The 17,071-nt window shown below is 40.5% G+C and overlaps 1 protein-coding gene across 2 annotated transcripts; it reads left to right on the top strand.

Moving 5' to 3' along the window:
* Positions 1-1,085: 1,085 nt before the first annotated feature.
* On the top strand, positions 1,086-16,842 carry opn3 (opsin 3). Of its 2 annotated transcripts, XM_045700723.1 has the most exons (5): positions 1,088-1,410; positions 1,613-1,672; positions 4,939-5,258; positions 12,918-13,169; positions 15,371-16,842. In XM_045700723.1, the coding sequence occupies exons 3-5, from the start codon at positions 4,953-4,955 to the stop codon at positions 15,638-15,640; spliced, it is 828 nt and encodes a 275-aa protein (XP_045556679.1). In that variant the 5' UTR covers positions 1,088-1,410; positions 1,613-1,672; positions 4,939-4,952; the 3' UTR covers positions 15,641-16,842. The 2 variants fall into 2 exon arrangements, with proteins under 2 accessions (XP_014009697.1, XP_045556679.1); XM_014154222.2 differs by having other exon boundaries at positions 1,086-1,672.
* Positions 16,843-17,071: the final 229 nt, after the last annotated feature.

Raw genomic sequence — 17,071 nt, forward strand, 5'->3', positions numbered from 1 at the left:
ACAGTCGAGGTTGAGTGTGATGTCCACAGGCGAGAATGCTGCATTAAAGGGAAAGGGAAAGGGGGATACCTAGTCAGTATCCCTTCAACTGAAAGAATGCCTTCAACTGAAATGTGTCTTCCGCATTTAACCCAACCCCTCATTATATAACCCCACGAAGGCATGCTTCTGCTGGGAAACAAATTACAAAAGAGGAGCCTGCTGCTGTGTGTGGAAGAGGGGCCACAGACACGTTTCTGTGGAGTCAAGCCTTTCGGGAAAGCACTGAAACTCTGTGATGTCAATCATTTTAGAGCGAGGGGGAGCATGTGTGAGTAAGAGGGTACTGTACTCAGCAAAGGATTAAGATCAAAAAGAGAGGAAATGGACAAGTGGCGTCTTATATCTCCCTCTCTAACTTTAAGCATCAGCTGTCAGAGCAGCTTACTGATCACGGTACCTGTACACAGCCAATCTGTAAATAGCACACCCAACTACCTCATCCCCATATTATTACTTACCCTCTTGCTCTTTTGCACCCCAGTATCTCTACTTGCACATCATCATCTGCACATCTATCACCCCAGTATTAATGCTAAATTGTAATTATATTCTCCTCTAGGGCCTATTTATTGCCTACCTCCCTACTCTTCACATTTGCACACGCTGTACATAGATTCTTTATTTTTATTTTTTTCACATGGGTGAGGAAAGTCTTCAACATTTCTGAAAGCACAGCAAGACTGAAAAGCAAGCCACCTTCAAGCTTCTAGCCTAATAATATGAATGGATTGGCTTCCATCCAACAGATCTGAAAAAATCTATTATTATTGATAACCTGATTTTGCATTCAGTAGGACATCCGCTGATCATGGCGTTTGAACAGCCCTTAAATTTCCCTTGACTGAAGAGAATGAATGTGCATCTTGTGGTTTGCTGTTATGATGACACTCACTTTCATTTCTGATATTCCCATCTGGGAGTTCTAGGCTATTCAAGCAAACCTCAACATGTTTGTGAAACGAAAAGGCAAAGTTTTATGAAACAATGTGGCAACACACAGTAGTAGCATGCACTGTTTGTACAATGTGTGCGTCATTACGGGTAAGCCAATTTTACCAGTCAGGAAGTACAGTAGGTCTACAGTGGCTGTCAACTAATTCACGTGACGGATGACGACAGCGGGAGATCTAACTGCTCGAGAAATACGTTTGAGATAAACAACCATCCTCAGGAGAATAGCCCTAATTTCTCCAAAGAGATGTCGCAGGTTTAACTCGTTTAGAACAGCGTCAGTAATCCAACTGCGGCGCAGATCTTCCCCCCTCACCACACTAGACAGGTCAACGCGCGCAGCACAATGTCATTCAAGCAATGAATCCTGCGAATTTCACTAGAACTGGAAGGAAAACAGAAGAATATATATTTGCGGTTGGTACTTACAAACTCCTTGCCTTTGCTATCGGAACAATTGGAGTCTTCGGATTTTGCAACAATATTATTGTCATCATGCTGTACTACAGATTCAAGAGACTCCGGACGCCCACAAATTTGTTAATAGTAAACATAAGTATAAGTGACTTGTTGGTGTCTGTCATTGGAATTAACTTTACGTTTGTTTCGTGCATCAAAGGCGGATGGGACTGGAACTCGGCAACATGCGTCTGGGACGGATTCAGCAACAGCTTATTTGGTCAGTATCTGAGCTTCTGTGCTTTGGGTGTTTTACCTAGATTCACACATTAATCTAAAATAAAAATATTTTTACTAATTTAACTAGTCCTAATCCAATGTTGTTGTTTTTTGTGGCAGCCTTTTCATTTAATTTGTGTTCCATGTTTGTGTAGTTCAGATTAGTCTTTTGGGGTATTACATTTTCAGAACTCTGTGATCCTTGTATAGTCTATTTCGAATGTTGCACGGGACATTTACTACCCATCTTATTCTAAGGGAGAACTGTTTAGCCCACTTTCTCCCTATTTATTTATGAAACCAGTCTTTATATGGTTGTGGATGTTTATGAATGCCATTTCCGCTACGGGGATGAAGCTTGTTCATGTCAAAGACAGCTCAGAAATACCCGTGTAATTCTATCCCGATCTGTGTCTGCCTCCCCATTTACACACTGGAAAATATGGAATATTCTGACATTGGCTAGTTTTCTACACTGTAATCATTGTACATACAGTTGAAGTCGGAAGTTTACATACACCTTATCCAAATACATTTAAACTCAGTTTTTCGCAATTCCCGACATTTAATCCTAGTATAAATTCGCTGTTTTAGGTCAGTTTGGATCACCACTTTATTTTAAGAATGTGAAATGTCAGTATAATAGTAGAGAATGATTTATTTGAGCTTTTATTTCTTTCATCACATTCCCAGTGGGTCAGAAGTTTACATACACTCAATTAGTATTTGGTAGCATTGCCTTTAAATTGTTTAACTTGGGTCAATCGTTTTGGGTAGCCTTCCACAAGCTTCCCACAATGAGTTGGGTGAATTTTGGCCCATTCCTTCTAACAGAGCTGGTGTAACTGAGTCAGGTTTGTAGGCCTCCTTGCTCGCACACACTTTTTCGGTTCTGCCCACAAATTTTCTATAGGATTGAGGTCAGGGCTTTGTGATGGCCACTCCAATACGTTGACTTTGTTGTCCTTAAGCCATTTTGCCACAACTTTGGAAGTATGCTTGGGGTCATTGTCCATTTGGAAGACCTATTTGCAACCAAGCTTTAACTTCCTGACTGATGTCTTGAGATGTTGCTTTAATATATCCACATCATTTTCCAGCCTCATGATGCCATCTATTTTGTGAAGTGCACTAGTCCCTCCTGCAGAAAAGCACCCCGACAACATGATGCTGCCACCCCCTTGCTTCATGTTTGAGATGGTGTTCTTCGGCTTGCAAGTCTCCCCCCCCCCTTTTTCCTCCAAACATAACGATGGTCCTTATGGCCAAACAGTTTTATTTTTGTTTCATCAGACCAGAGGACATTTCTCCAAAAAGTACAATCTTTGTCCCCATGTGCAATTGCAAACCGTAGTCTGGCTTTTTTATTGCAGTTTTGGAGCAGTGGCTTCTTCCTTGCTGAGCGGCCTTTTAGGTTATGACGATATAGGACTCGTTTTACTGTGGATATAGATACTTTTGTATCTGTTTCCTCCAGCATCTTCACAAGGTCCTTTGCTGTTGTTCTGGAATTGATTTGCATTTTTCGCACCAAAGTACGTTCATCTCTAGGAGACAGAATGCGTCTCCTTCCTGAGCGGTATGATGGCTGCGTGGTCCCATGGTGTTTATACTTGCGTACTATTGTTTGTACAGATGAACTTGGTACCTTCAGGCGTTTGGAAACTGCTCCCAAGGATGAACCAGACTTGTGGAGGTCTACAATTTCTTTTCTGAGGTCTTGGCTGATTTCTTTTGATTTTCCCATGATGTCAAGCAAAGAGGCACTGAGTTTGAAGGTAGGCCTTGCAGGTTTGAAGGTAGGCCGGGTGCTGCACATAAAAATTGTCTATCCTCAGTTGTAACACTCACTACCAACTATGGCAGGTTTTCCTAAAATGTTTTGCCTGTCATTTGCTCATTTCATATTTATTTTGATCCTTTAGGCCCTGGCGGTAACAAGCACACCCATAACATGATGTTGTCACCACAATATTCATCTTATTACACTGAGTGTACGAAACATTAAGAACAATTTCCTAATTTTGAGTTGTTTCTCCGTTGAATCCTATGGGGAATTATTGATATCGATAATAAAAAGGTTGATATAATTTTTTTTTGATTTTTGATATAAAAAAATGCTATGAATAGATGATAAAATGGCTATCCATACAGTTCAGGTTCTTTTTTTCCGACCCATTTCAGCTATATAATTATCGTCATTGAGGGCTTAGGGCGAGCGAGATAAATAATTGTGCAATCACATAACTGTCTCTTCCCTATTTATTATAGGAATCATCACTTATTAATGAAGAGGTCTGCTAATGAGGGGGTTAGTGCAACCTTCACGCCCTCTGCGCTCTCTCACTCTCTCGCTCCCCCTTTCTCTCTCTCTCTTTCTCGCTCTCTCTTTCCCAGTATCTCTCTCTCTCTCAGGCACCTGTACCCTACTGTAGGCTAAGTGCAATATTGTCCAATATACTTATATGGGGGACTTTTCTCAGCTGTCCAATGTCTTCATATATTGTAAACTATTTACATTTTACATTGTTTCCTCCAAAAATAAACGGTTCACTCTTGTAGGATGGATGGGGGTGGTAATTTGACTTTGGTGCCCGCATTGCAGCTCACTATAGTACAATTCTGCAGAGACACTGAAGAAGATGCTGGTTAATATAACAATGAATGATGATTAGCGTATTGGCACACTAAAGCCCCTCAGAAAGAGATGAATGGCACAGAGTATTGATACCACATTCATCTACTACAGCATGTGAAACAACTCTCACATTCCTCAACAGTCCAAATTAGGATGACTATCTCAGGACATCCTGCACCTGTCACACCCATTGTACTCGTGCAGTGTGGTCCTGTCAGTTTGATCTGTACAGACATGTTATGCATTAGTTGTGTTATAGTATGCAGTGACACTCTGTGCTTGAACAGCTCCCCTTATATCGCAACACATCTTTGCTGCAACACTAGGTTTTATGTTTTATGGAAATTGTTGAAGGTAGAATGTGTGATTTGATCGAAATGATGTGGTTCGGTGTGTTGACAGAATCAAATGCACAAACAACAGGACACCTCTCCTATTATTTATCTTGCTAAGAGGATATTTATGATGATTGATTATATATTGGGAAAATATTGATGAGGACTGAGTAATAACTGTAATAACAGTGTAATAACCAATTGCAGTACTAATCAGGACCTACATATAGATATTCCATAACCCAGATTCGGAAGTCATTACTCAGCATCATCACTCATCTCCCTCCCTTCCAGGCATCGTGTCCATCATGAGTCTCTCAGCTCTGGCCTACGAGCGCTACATCCGGGTGGTCTATGCTCAGGTGGTGGACTTCCCCTGGGCCTGGAGGTGCATCACCCACATCTGGCTCTACTCCCTGGCCTGGACAGGGGCCCCTCTCCTGGGTTGGAACCGCTACACTATGGAGATCCACCAGTTAGGCTGCTCCCTGGACTGGACATCCAAGGACCCTATCGATGCCTCCTTCATTCTCCTCTTTCTCCTGGCCTGCTTCTTTGTCCCTGTGGGCATTATGATTTACTGCTATATGAACATTCTCTACACGGTGCGAATGGTAAGAAGAAGGACGAGACAGTCTCGCTCGTCTCTCCCTTCCATTTTCTTCTGTTGCTTCATGTTTATGTCAGTGTGGTTTATGTCGATCTTCTTTTAACGTAAAGGTCCAATGCAGCCATTTTTATCTCAATATCAAATCATTTCTGGGAAACAATTATGTACCTTGCGATTGTTTTGTTAGTCTATTAACTAATTTACCACCTGGTGATGTCACCAGGAAGGCCAAAACTCCATCCCACCAAAACAGGCTAAAATTACAGGCGGTCTTTTCAAACTGCTCTTATGCTAAATGGGCATTATCATAATTTCCACAATTTCACAGTATTATTCCTACCTCATAGTGTGTGTGTGTGTGTGTGCGGGCGTGTGTTTGTGTGCGTGCGTGCTTGTGTGCAGGGGCGAAAATCTGATATCAACTTTAGAGGGGACAATTACATGACATTTTCTCAAGAGCAATTCCTGAGGGGGACACCAAAAGTAGTGCTGTAACACATAGCCTACATTGTAATATGGTAAATGTATATTGAGGAACCAAAGAAATAAGGTGTTTGCCGTACTCCTAACTACCGGTACCCAAAACTACACAACTAATCACAAAAGCAATACCATTGCCTTTAACAAATCTTAGTTCAGTCACCAGTTTAAGTTGAGAGTGGGGGTATCCATGGCATTTTCCAATTATGTTCCTATTTTACAAGTAAAAAAAATTGAGAACCTTTTATAATGTTGCCAAACAAAGACTCAACAAACTTACCTGAGACTCCTTGTCTCTGCCAGTCTGTCCCTGCATATCTGTCCCCAACTCTGCTGTCTGTTGCCTGCTCTGTTGCCTGCTCTGCCTAATGACATCATTGTGAAACATTTCCATTAGAATTTCATTTCTTTCTTATGAACATTATATCAACTAGTCTTTGAGATATTAGGCTACTAGGGTTCTTACTTTGCGTTTTGGTGTACTGAAAAATACTCTGATGTCCGTCTTTTATTTTTCTGCCATTTTTCTACCTGGCTGGCTGGCTACACACACACACACAGTGTGTAGGTTATTTACAGTAGGAGATGGGCTTCTATCATCTTATCTTTTATCATTCTATTTGGGCTTCGATCTAAAAGGTAGCTAGCAAATGTGAAACGGATTAAAATAACAAGAGTTGACAGCTGTATGAGTTCACCATTTACACAACATATGCTGCAACCTTTTGTAATTTTAATAGTTTGTTTCATATTGGCTGGCTTCCAACAATAGCTGAATTTGCAAAGCTAGCGAGCACCAATTCCGTTTCAGTGGTGTTTACTATAATCTTTGCTACCCGGGTTAAATAAAGGTGAAATAAAATAAATAAATAAAAGTTCCCTTGCGACAATTTAGCTTTTGCAATGAGACCATTACATATATTTAAGACAATGGTAGAAGAGAGTGTAGTTCTGTTCAGTTTGGACTTCAGTTTATCGCTAACCTTATCACAGGGACTTTGAAGCACTAACTTACATCATCTGCATGCTGATCTTGGAATAAATTGACGATAGCAAAGATTCCATCTTTGACGAGGCCACATAAATGGAATAGGTACTAGCTAGCTTAATAGTTAATATTTGCGCGCTAGCTCTGCATATTCAGCTAGTGTGTGTGCGCGATTGACTGGATTAACCTCACGTCAGTTACGTTCATTGAGTGCCTTTCAGACAGTGGATACGACCCCTCTGTTACCTTGCCAACTAAGGAACTGGCAGTGGATCAAACCATTGTGAGGCAAAGGGTGGGGGGGTCGCAATCTTTTGAAACTTAAAAACGCGCTATTAAGTGTCTATAATCAGCACAATTGCTTTCATTGCGTATTATTAATATTATTTAAATTACATAGTTATGTTTCAGTGATATATTGGGGGGGACAAATCATATTTTTCCCAGGATGGGGGGGTCGTGTCCCCCCCGTGTCCCCCGGGATTTCCGCCCCTGCTTGTGTGTGCATAAACTAATCTGATAAAATACTGTATAAATACTATAGTATTCACTGTTGTGTTTTTGCGGACTTTACTGTACTATTCACTGTAGTGTTTTTGCGGACTAAAGTCAGCTAAAACACTAGTACTTACTGTAGTATTTACTGTAGTATACTGTAGTATTTACAGTTAACTATAGTATAAATACTGTAGTAACATAACTATAGTATATACTATAGTAATTCATGTAGTGTTTTTGCAGATTGTCGCATACTGTAGTATTTTCTGTATTTTTTTTGTGGACTGTAGTATAATGTAGTATTTTTGTATTGTTTTTGTGACATTACTGTAGTATTTATTAAATTGTTATTGTTTTATTATCTTTGACATTGAAGTGGAGGCTTTCTGCTTCATGAAACCTACTGGAGAAATACTAAAAGAGCACATTTTTCCATAACCTGTAGGTAAGACGGAGAGCTCAGAGCTTCTGCTCTTTTCTATAACCTGTAGTAAAGTAAGTAAAGAGACTTGTAGGCTTGTAGGGATAGCTCAGGGCTTCCTGCCCTTTTCTACCGCTCTTCTCAGTGTGTCTATCCAGTCGAGGGTGAGGTTTGGCAAGGGGGAGGGATGTTGGAGTTGTCCTTTTGTCTTCTGCTACGTGATTTTAATTAAAACAAGCTTCTTTGGATAATTAAATGTAAAGAAGAAAAATAAAGAAGGAGGGGGGTTGGGTAGGGGATAAGAACCCGGTTTAGGGTAAGGTTTAGGTGGTAGGGTTGGGAATCAGATACGGACCCGGTTTAGGGTAAGGGTTTGAGTTGGGAGTGGGATTTAATATATTTTTTACAAAAAAATAAAAAATAGGGGATGGAAACTTGCTCTTCAGGCCACTTGGAGAGTGTGGTGCTTTGTGATTGTGGGTAGTTGGTTGAGGATGTTGATTGTGTTTCCATCTTCCAACAGGAGTGGGCAGAGAGGATTACACGCAGTTCTCAAACCTGTAGGGAACACAATATATGGTCTATACTTGGAATGTATATTTCTCACTCATGGGTGGCACAAATTGCCACATGGGGAGGGGAATGGGCAGGGTATATGCAAATTAAATACTGTAGTTAAAAAAGTGTAGTGTTTTTGCGGACTGTAGTGTTTTTGCGGACATTACTGTAGTATTTACTACAGTGCTTTTTTTGCGGATAATGCTCTAGTATTTAATATAGAACAGTATTCTACAGTATATTACAACATTCTATAGTAAGTACTACACATGATAGAGGGATACTACAGTGTGTAGTATAGTATTCTACAGTATTCTACAGTTTACTCTAAAGTCAAATAAGTTAATGTGGGTGTAGTCAATTCACCCAGATGTTTAGCGGTATCTGTGCAACGGCTTGACACCGCTGCCTCCACTGTGCCTGTCTTTGCTTCTTTAAGTATTTACAACATTTAAGGAAGTAAGCCATTACTTTCTGCACAGCACCGATCGCTGCAGCTGTACATAGTCCATCTGTAAATAGCCCACCCAATCTACCTACCTCATCCCCATATTGTTTTTATTTACTTTTCTGCTCTTTTGCACACCAGTATCTCTACTTGCACATCATCATCTGCTCATTTATCACTCCAGCGTTAATCTGCTAAATTGTAATTACCTCGCTACTATGGCCTATTTATTGCCTACCTCCTCACGCCATTTGCACACACTGTAAATAGACTTTATTTTTTTCTATTATGTTACTGACTGTATGCTCGTTTATTCCATGTGTAACTCTGTATTGTTGTTTGTGTCGCACTGCTTTGCTTTATCTTGCCCAGGTCGCAGTTGTAAATGAGAACTTGCTCTCAACTAGCCTACCTGGTTAAATAAAGGTGAAAGAAAAAAAATAAACAGTCCCAGGTCCCCAAGACATCAAGGCTTCCCTCAACCACTGAAGATCTGCCCTTCCCCTGCCCATGTTTGTTGAGGGTGCTCTGAGAACCCTTGAGAAACTCAGCATGAACCTTTGACTCAACATTATAGGAAAACCTCAGTGAACTGCAGTCTTAGAGAATGCTGATTACTACTGGGCTTCGTAAGACCATCAAAGAGAGGTTTCTAAATGTGCAAGCTCTGGAGTATTGTATCCTTCTCAAGAGAAAAACTTTGGCGAGCTTTAAAAGACTGTTATGTGAGAACTCTTCATAAATTATGCCCCAATCAAAGTTTCCATGACTATCAATGTCAGGAAGTGGGGCCAAGTCAGTTCGTGGTCCATAATTGATTATCAATTATATAGGGTAGTAAGGAGTGACTGCCTGACTGACTGACTCGTTTAATTGGTCTACCAAGACTAAATACTTTTTCGATAGAGCAGTTTCAATCCGTTTAGACATTTTCTGACCATTGCCATTCAGACCATTAGTGGTGACTCAGGAATCTCTGCTCTCCCTGTCCTGTCTTTCTATTACTGCACAGATTCTCTATGCCCATGCTGATGCATAACCAAAGGTCAATGTAATGTTATGCCCACCTGAGCCTCAGATATTCAGTTCAGATTAAACGTTTTTGAGAAATTCATTGTGCAGCCAGGTGTGTGCCTAAGCCTACATACTGGTAAGACAATACAGTATACACAACAAAGACAAAAATATAAGCTGTCAAGTAGCAACAAGGCTGACTTCCAATACCTACATCAAATTCAAAGCAAGTGGCCAACTATAAAGCTGACTGGAAAATATAAACAATGACAGCCTAAATCAACAGATACATCTGCATGATTCATTTAAATAAAAGGCATAAATTAAAGGTAGGTGGATTCTTACAGTCAACAAGGAGGCGTGACAAACAAAGCAAACTCAACCAAACAATGTCAAAATGAGGAAGTAGCCTACAAATTCAATTTTAGGGATTTAATGTCTTTATTAGAAATAAAACAAAATAGGGGATGGAAACTCTTCGGGATACTGGGAGGGCATGGTGCTTTGTGATTGTGGGTAGGTGGTTGAAGATGTTTGTGTTTGTGTTTCCATTGCCGACAGGAGCGGGCAGAAAGGATTACGCACAGGTCTCTGTAGGGATATATATGGTCTTATTGGTGGCACAAATTGTGACATGGGGGAGGGGAATGGGCAGGGTATATGCAAATGAAATACTGTAGTTAAATAAGTGTAGTGTTTTTGCAGACATAACTGTAATATTTACTACATTGCTTTTTTGCGGCTAATACTTAGTGTATTTACTTTAGTATTCTATAGTATATTACAACATTCTATAGACATTCTTAGACATTTTCTGACCATTGCCATTCAGACCGTTAGTGGTGACTCAGTAATATCTGCTCTCCTTGTCTGCTCTGTCTATTACCCTGTCTGCTCTGTCAAATCACCATTCGTACAGAGCTTCCACGACCCCTGCCACAGCACCGTTTGATACTATCTTACATAAGATTTACTAACTTTTAAAACCATGACCACAGAGAGACTGTCAAAGAATACAGCAAAGAGCTGCTGTTTTTATGAGTGAGTTCATGTTTAAGTTTTTATTCAGCACTGTCAACACTGTTTTTATTCAACACTATTACATAACATAAAACATGCTTTTCCTTACTTCCACTTGTGCTGCAGCTGCAATGAATGAGGAGCCAAGTGTATCTCGTCTTGTCTACTTTAATATCAAGGAATATTTCACATTCTCTGGTCATAGGAACAACATGAATTTGTGCATGACCGAGGCAGATATGGTGCGACTGTCACGTCCTGACCATAGAAAGCTTTTATTTTCTATGGTAGAGTAGGTCAGGGCGTGACAGGGGGTTTTGTCTAGTTTATTTATTTCTATGTTGGTTCTAGTTTCTTTTTTCTATGTTGGGGTTTTTGTCTAGTTTATTTATTTCTATGTGGGGTTCTAGTTTCTGTATTTCTATGTTGTTGTTTTTTGGGATGATCTCCAATTAGAGGCAGCTGGTCATCGTTGTCTCTAATTGGGGATCATATTTAAGTTGTTGTTTTTCCCACTAGGTTTTGTGGGAGATTATTTTGACTTAGTGTATGTTTCACCTCTTCGTCACGGTTTGTTATTTTTTTGTGGTAGTTTATTTGTACGTATGTCTTGCATAGTTTCACAGTTATAATAAAATGTGGAATGATACACATGCTGCGCCTTGGTCTCCTTCGTACGACACCCATGACAGCGACTCGAGTTTCACCATCAGGTGGAAGACAGTGTCCCCTCTCTCTGGTCAGTCTCACTGGTAGAAAGGAAGGAGAGAGCAGGGACCGTGAGATGCGGACCCTCTGCTGCTCTCTCCCTCAGCTGAGACTAATGCCGTGTTCAAAATAACTGGGAACTCAAATCTCCAGCTTCCGACTTAAGTGTGTTCAAGACAACTGGGAACTTGTAAAAAAAACAAAAAAAAACGACATCTAACTGGGAAAAATCGTTTTGAACGTTTATCTAACTCAGAATTCCAAGTTGGAAACTCTAGCATCTTTCTAGACTTTCCGACCTGTAGATCACTGACGTCATGATTTAACTTCGGTTATTTTCTGATTTCCCCGTTGTCTTGAAAGCACCATGACCATCAGATGCAGATACCATCAGTCCAGTAAAATAACATTTTTTATTATTTCAATTTATGGTCCGCAGTGCCTCGCAAGTGCTACACCAACTGATTTATTTTGTTATCAAAGCTTAAGTTTTTAAATATAATATGGTCTAACAATAACAATAACAATTGTCAGGAGAGGGATATAGCCAATATGCTGTGATAATGGCCTACTGCCCAAACACCTTTTTACCCGTATTTTACCAGGTAAGTTGACTGAGAACACATTCTCAGCAACAACCTGGGGAATAGTTACAAGGGAGAGGAAGGGGGATGAATGAGCCAATTGGAAGCTGGGTATGATTAGGTGGCCATGATGGTATGAGGACCAGAATGAGAATTTAGCCAGGACACCGGGATTAACACCCCTACTCTTACGATAAGTGCCATGGGATCTTCAGTGACCACAGAGAGTCAGGTCACCCATTTAACATCCCATCCAAAAGACAGCACCCTACACAGGGCAATGTCCCCAATCACTGCCTTGGGATATTTTTGTAGACCTGATGATAGAGTAGCGCCTACTGGCCCTCCAATACCACTTCCAGCAGCATCTGGTCTCCCATCCAGGACCAACCCTGCTTAGCTTCAGAGGCAAGCCAGCAGTGGGATTCAGGGTGGTACATCATTCCTACAGAACTCATCTTATTAGGTTAATGTTACATTGTTTAACTCAAGTTCGCACACTGTATATAGATTTTTTTATATTGTTATTGACTGTACGTTTGTTTATTCCATGTGTAACTCTGTGTTGTTGTTTGTGTCTCACTGCTTTGCTTTATCTTGGCCAGGTCGCAGTTGTAAATGAGAACTTGTTCTCAACTGGCCTACCTGGTTAAATAAAGGTGAAATAAATTCAATTCAATTAAATGTTAAAAAAAAAAAATCTGAGTGGTAGATCTCGGCATGCTTTTTGACTGTGAAAGGGATCTTGACCACTGGTTGTTGATCACTGGTCTATGTCATGGAAAGAGCAGGTGTTCTTAATGTTTTGTATACTCAGTTTATAAGTAATATGTCAGTGGAAGGGACATATAACTGCAATGGTTATACAGTATGTTCCAATTTGTTGACATATTCTAAGGAGACCATGTTGGTAAGTGATTCTTTCCTGTTGTCATTCCCTACAGCTCCGCTCCATCCAGGACCTTCAGACAGTGCAGATCATTAAGATCCTGCGCTATGAGAAGAAGGTGGCTGTCATGTTCTTGCTGATGATCTGCTGTTTCCTGGTGTGCTGGACACCATATGCCGTGGTGTCCATGATGGAAGCCTTTGGCAGGAAGAGCATGGTCACCCCCGCCATCGCCATCATCCCCTCCTTCTTCGCTAAATCCAGCACGGCCTATAACCCTCTCATCTACATGTTCATGAGCAGAAAGGTGAGAGGACCCCTGACACACCTATGCTGATAGAGGAAATGCTTTGAAACAAGCCCTTTTCCAAATTGAAAGGAAAATCACACTTCAAAATCAAGGTTTGTCTGTTGTTTTCAGACCTCATTGTGCCCTAAGTGAGATTTGGTTAGGCGCGCCCCCACCTAGCGTGCAAAACATTTAAGCTGCCCACCTCTTGACGGTGGAGAGAAAAATGTTAAAGTTTTAAAGTAATTTTCCTGCAATTCTACACATTTTGCCATGAGGCGTACAAAAATTGTTTCCGTTTTAAAGCCAATTAAAACAAAAAAAAAACATTATGCCATGGGGTGGAGAGACATTTTTGCAGTTTAAAACACATTTCATGCAATTCATCTCATATTGACATGGGCAGAGATAACATTTAGCTGATTTAAAGCAAACTTCCTGCAATTCTATACATTTTGCCTTGGGTCAGAGAGAAAACTTTGCCGTTTTAATAAATCATACCATGATTTATGCCATGTTTTTATGATATCTGGGTGAGAGTGACTAACAAAATCAATGGGGCGCGTACCCTGCGTGCCAGTCAGTAATTCGGCATTCAAGGTTTAGATAGTTGGCTAGACTAAGGCTGTTGCTGTGACCGTATTACCACCACACCGGCGGTCACGAGTCATGAAGGCAGTAAAATTCCGCATGACTGTTTAGTCAGGGTAATTAGGCTTCTCCAAGCTCTGATGCTGCTGCTGGACATTAGTAGCCTACCAAGCTTGCTAACTGCCTGGTACTCAGCACTCTTTTGTCCCTCTAATCACTCTGACATCAATGCAAATGTATTCGAAAATCTAATCAAATACTTAATAAGAGATGGGCTCTCATGATGGCCGCTAATAAAAAGAGTGATGGCCGCTAATAAATAGAGGAGGATCCCATTAGTTTTCTATAGGCTAGGCCTACTATATTTATTTCTCAACTTTCCTAATATTAAGCACATTGTTTATATTTACAACAGGAGTATAGCCTACCTGGCTGGGATGAAAATAAACCACAGGGAAAAGCGTCCTCCATTCGCTATATAAGTGCATAGATGACATGTCTTTTTTCCCGCTGCCCATGTTTCGATACAGGTGCATGATAATGGTCCATTCTAAATCAAAGCAAATGTCACACATATATTATTTAGTATATGTAAAGACAAGATTAAATCAAGAATAGTCTGATGGGTGACTTGTGAATTATATATTATCACTTGTGAATGATGCCCAGCGTAAGAAACAATGCCTTTTTTTTGCGACTTGTTCTATAGGCCTATATGTTTTAATAACGTTTGTATCACAACGTAAGTGGCCAAATAACGTCTTAAAATGAAAAACATAAATCTGCTTTACGAGGGGTGTAGAGCCTAACTGGTATAAACAGTATAGGCAGCGTGTGAGTTTCAACTTTGGGGAAGATCATTTTCACCATAAAAATGCAGCTTTATAATTAAAGCATTACATGCATAATTGCATTTGCGGTCACTTTTCATAATGGTGTTTTCCGCTTATAGCCTACTGCCCTGTGCGCATTGCTGCGCTTATAATGTGAAGAAATAGCCTAATAGTTTATCAACATTTTAAGCTAAACGTTCTGATCTGTTGCGTCAGCCACATTGCATAAAAACGTTTTTGGGATGCTAGTGGTTGTATTCATTTGTGATCAATTGCATTCCACATCTGTCCCAGACTATGTTTGGAATATTTGTTTATTGTACAGAATAGAATAGGTCGACTTTTGTTCTATGGGGGATAGTAGATTGACATAGGCTAGTGCTTTTGCTGTTTGTTAGGCCTACTCATCTTGTTGGCTGACAAAAAGTAAATGTGGACAGTTCTTCCAATATGCACCTCGAAATTGGATAAATCCTCTTTCGGGTTAGGCGTCGTTTGGAGACTATTTTATTCAGCTTTATTCAATTGTATTCTTCATACTATAAAATAATATCAAATAATGCCATGGAATTATGAGCAGATAAGTACAGCCGCTAGACTAACGTACCTAGCAATCTAAAAATGTTTAGCTAACATAGGCTAATTAAGTGACTGACGTAACGAGGAAAACTGCTGGTGCACAACCAAATTTCGAAAATACACCTTGTGTATTCTACTTTTCTAAGTCTCAACATTAAATTGAGACCCTGACTGAGTTCCTCTCTCTCTCTTCTCCTCCTCCTGTCCCTCTGGCAGTTCCGGCGCTGCTTGCTGCAGCTGCTGTGCTCCCAGCTCTCGTGGATTCAGAGCAGCATCAAGGACCGCCCCCTGGCCCGGAGCATCGAACGGCCTATTCGCCCAATCGTCATGTCCCACCGAAGAGGCGGGGAACGACCAAAGAAGAGGGTGACCTTCAGCTCCTCCTCCATTGTCTTCATCATCGCCAGCAATGACGTGCACCACCTGGACACCACCTCCAAGAGCGGCGGTATGTCGTCAGAGGGCATCCAAGTGCGGCCGCTGTGACAGAGAATTATGGGTACTGTAGTACATCATGCTACACCCATGTCACCATGGGAACTGACTAATCACCTCATATCACCTGTTCCTCCGTAAACCTCAGAACTTCCTCTCATGAAACACAGAACCCGGAAGTTTCAAAACACCCTTCTGACACAAGACTATTGTTACTCTTTTTAGCCTTTTCGAGATCCATCACTATAAACTGTAGAGACATATTCCCAACCCTCTTTCACTGTGCATCAGAAGGAACAAACCCTTCCCTGGAAGTGTTCAATGTACTGTATTCAGACTGTCTCACCGTGAACGCTGTGAAACACTCCATTCTACCATCTATCCGTCAGTTGTGGTAACCGAATGATGTAGCTGTGAGTTTGTGACCTATTTCTCTTGTCTTGAACAGCCTTTGACAGTTAGTCTGATGCTGAGCTGAGTGTTTTTAAACAGTACCTCCTGCGTCATGACTGAGGCCAGCAGTGTTCATGGAGAAAGTGATGTTGATTATTACTATTTCCCTGGTTGGCAGTGCTTAATGAACTTATAGGGAAAAGCCTTACAATATTGCAGCAGCAAATTCTGCACAACACTCTCTCCGCCTTTGTCACGTCCAGATACATTAAATATATCCTATATTCTGGGGTGAAAGTGGATTTCATTTCTTCCCGGTGCGGGGACCTCCTGTATATGTGCATGCACTTCATTTTTTTTTTTATGGGCCTATTCATAGAATTGCATATATAATCCCTATTATAATTTAATAGGATCTCTATGGGCCTATTCATAGAATTACATTATATAATCCCTATTCATTTAATAGGATCTCTATGGGCATGGCCAGATAGAATTACATATATAATCCCTATTCATTTAATAGGATCTCTATGGGCCTAATAGTCCTGATTTGTTCTTTAACTTTTAAAATGTATTAACCTACCTTTTAATGTGGCATAAACACAACCAGTCATTATGTTTTCATCTGATTGTCAAAGAATTACTTCAAAAGGTTAATGTAGGCTACCTGTGCATGTTACCCAGGGACGGCAGAACGATTTTTTGACAGGGGGTGCGGTAAAAAATTCTGTTTATGACTTCCGACATTTGTTAGGCTATTTGTTAGTCAACTTGTCTGTAATTAGATACATGCAGGTTGTCTTCTGTCATTACTTGACGCTCGTCTAGAATACTAAATAAAGCCTTGCTCACCAGAATAATGTCATAAACCGATCAATGCATCATCAACAATATAGTTGATGTCTGTAAAGTTTCTCTTTCATTTCTGCTTCCCTCATAGAGCAAGGGACCCGGGTGATTTTCCATGCAACATTTCGAAATTACATCAGTTTGACCGATTTTGCATGCATATTTTATGTGGTTGAAAATGAAATACTTTCATCCTTTACAGTATGTCCCTGAAAGAAATTGCACGTTTAGACTACA

This window comes from Salmo salar, chromosome ssa18 (genome assembly GCF_905237065.1).
Source record: "Salmo salar chromosome ssa18, Ssal_v3.1, whole genome shotgun sequence".
NCBI classification, from domain to species: Eukaryota; Metazoa; Chordata; class Actinopteri; order Salmoniformes; family Salmonidae; genus Salmo; species Salmo salar.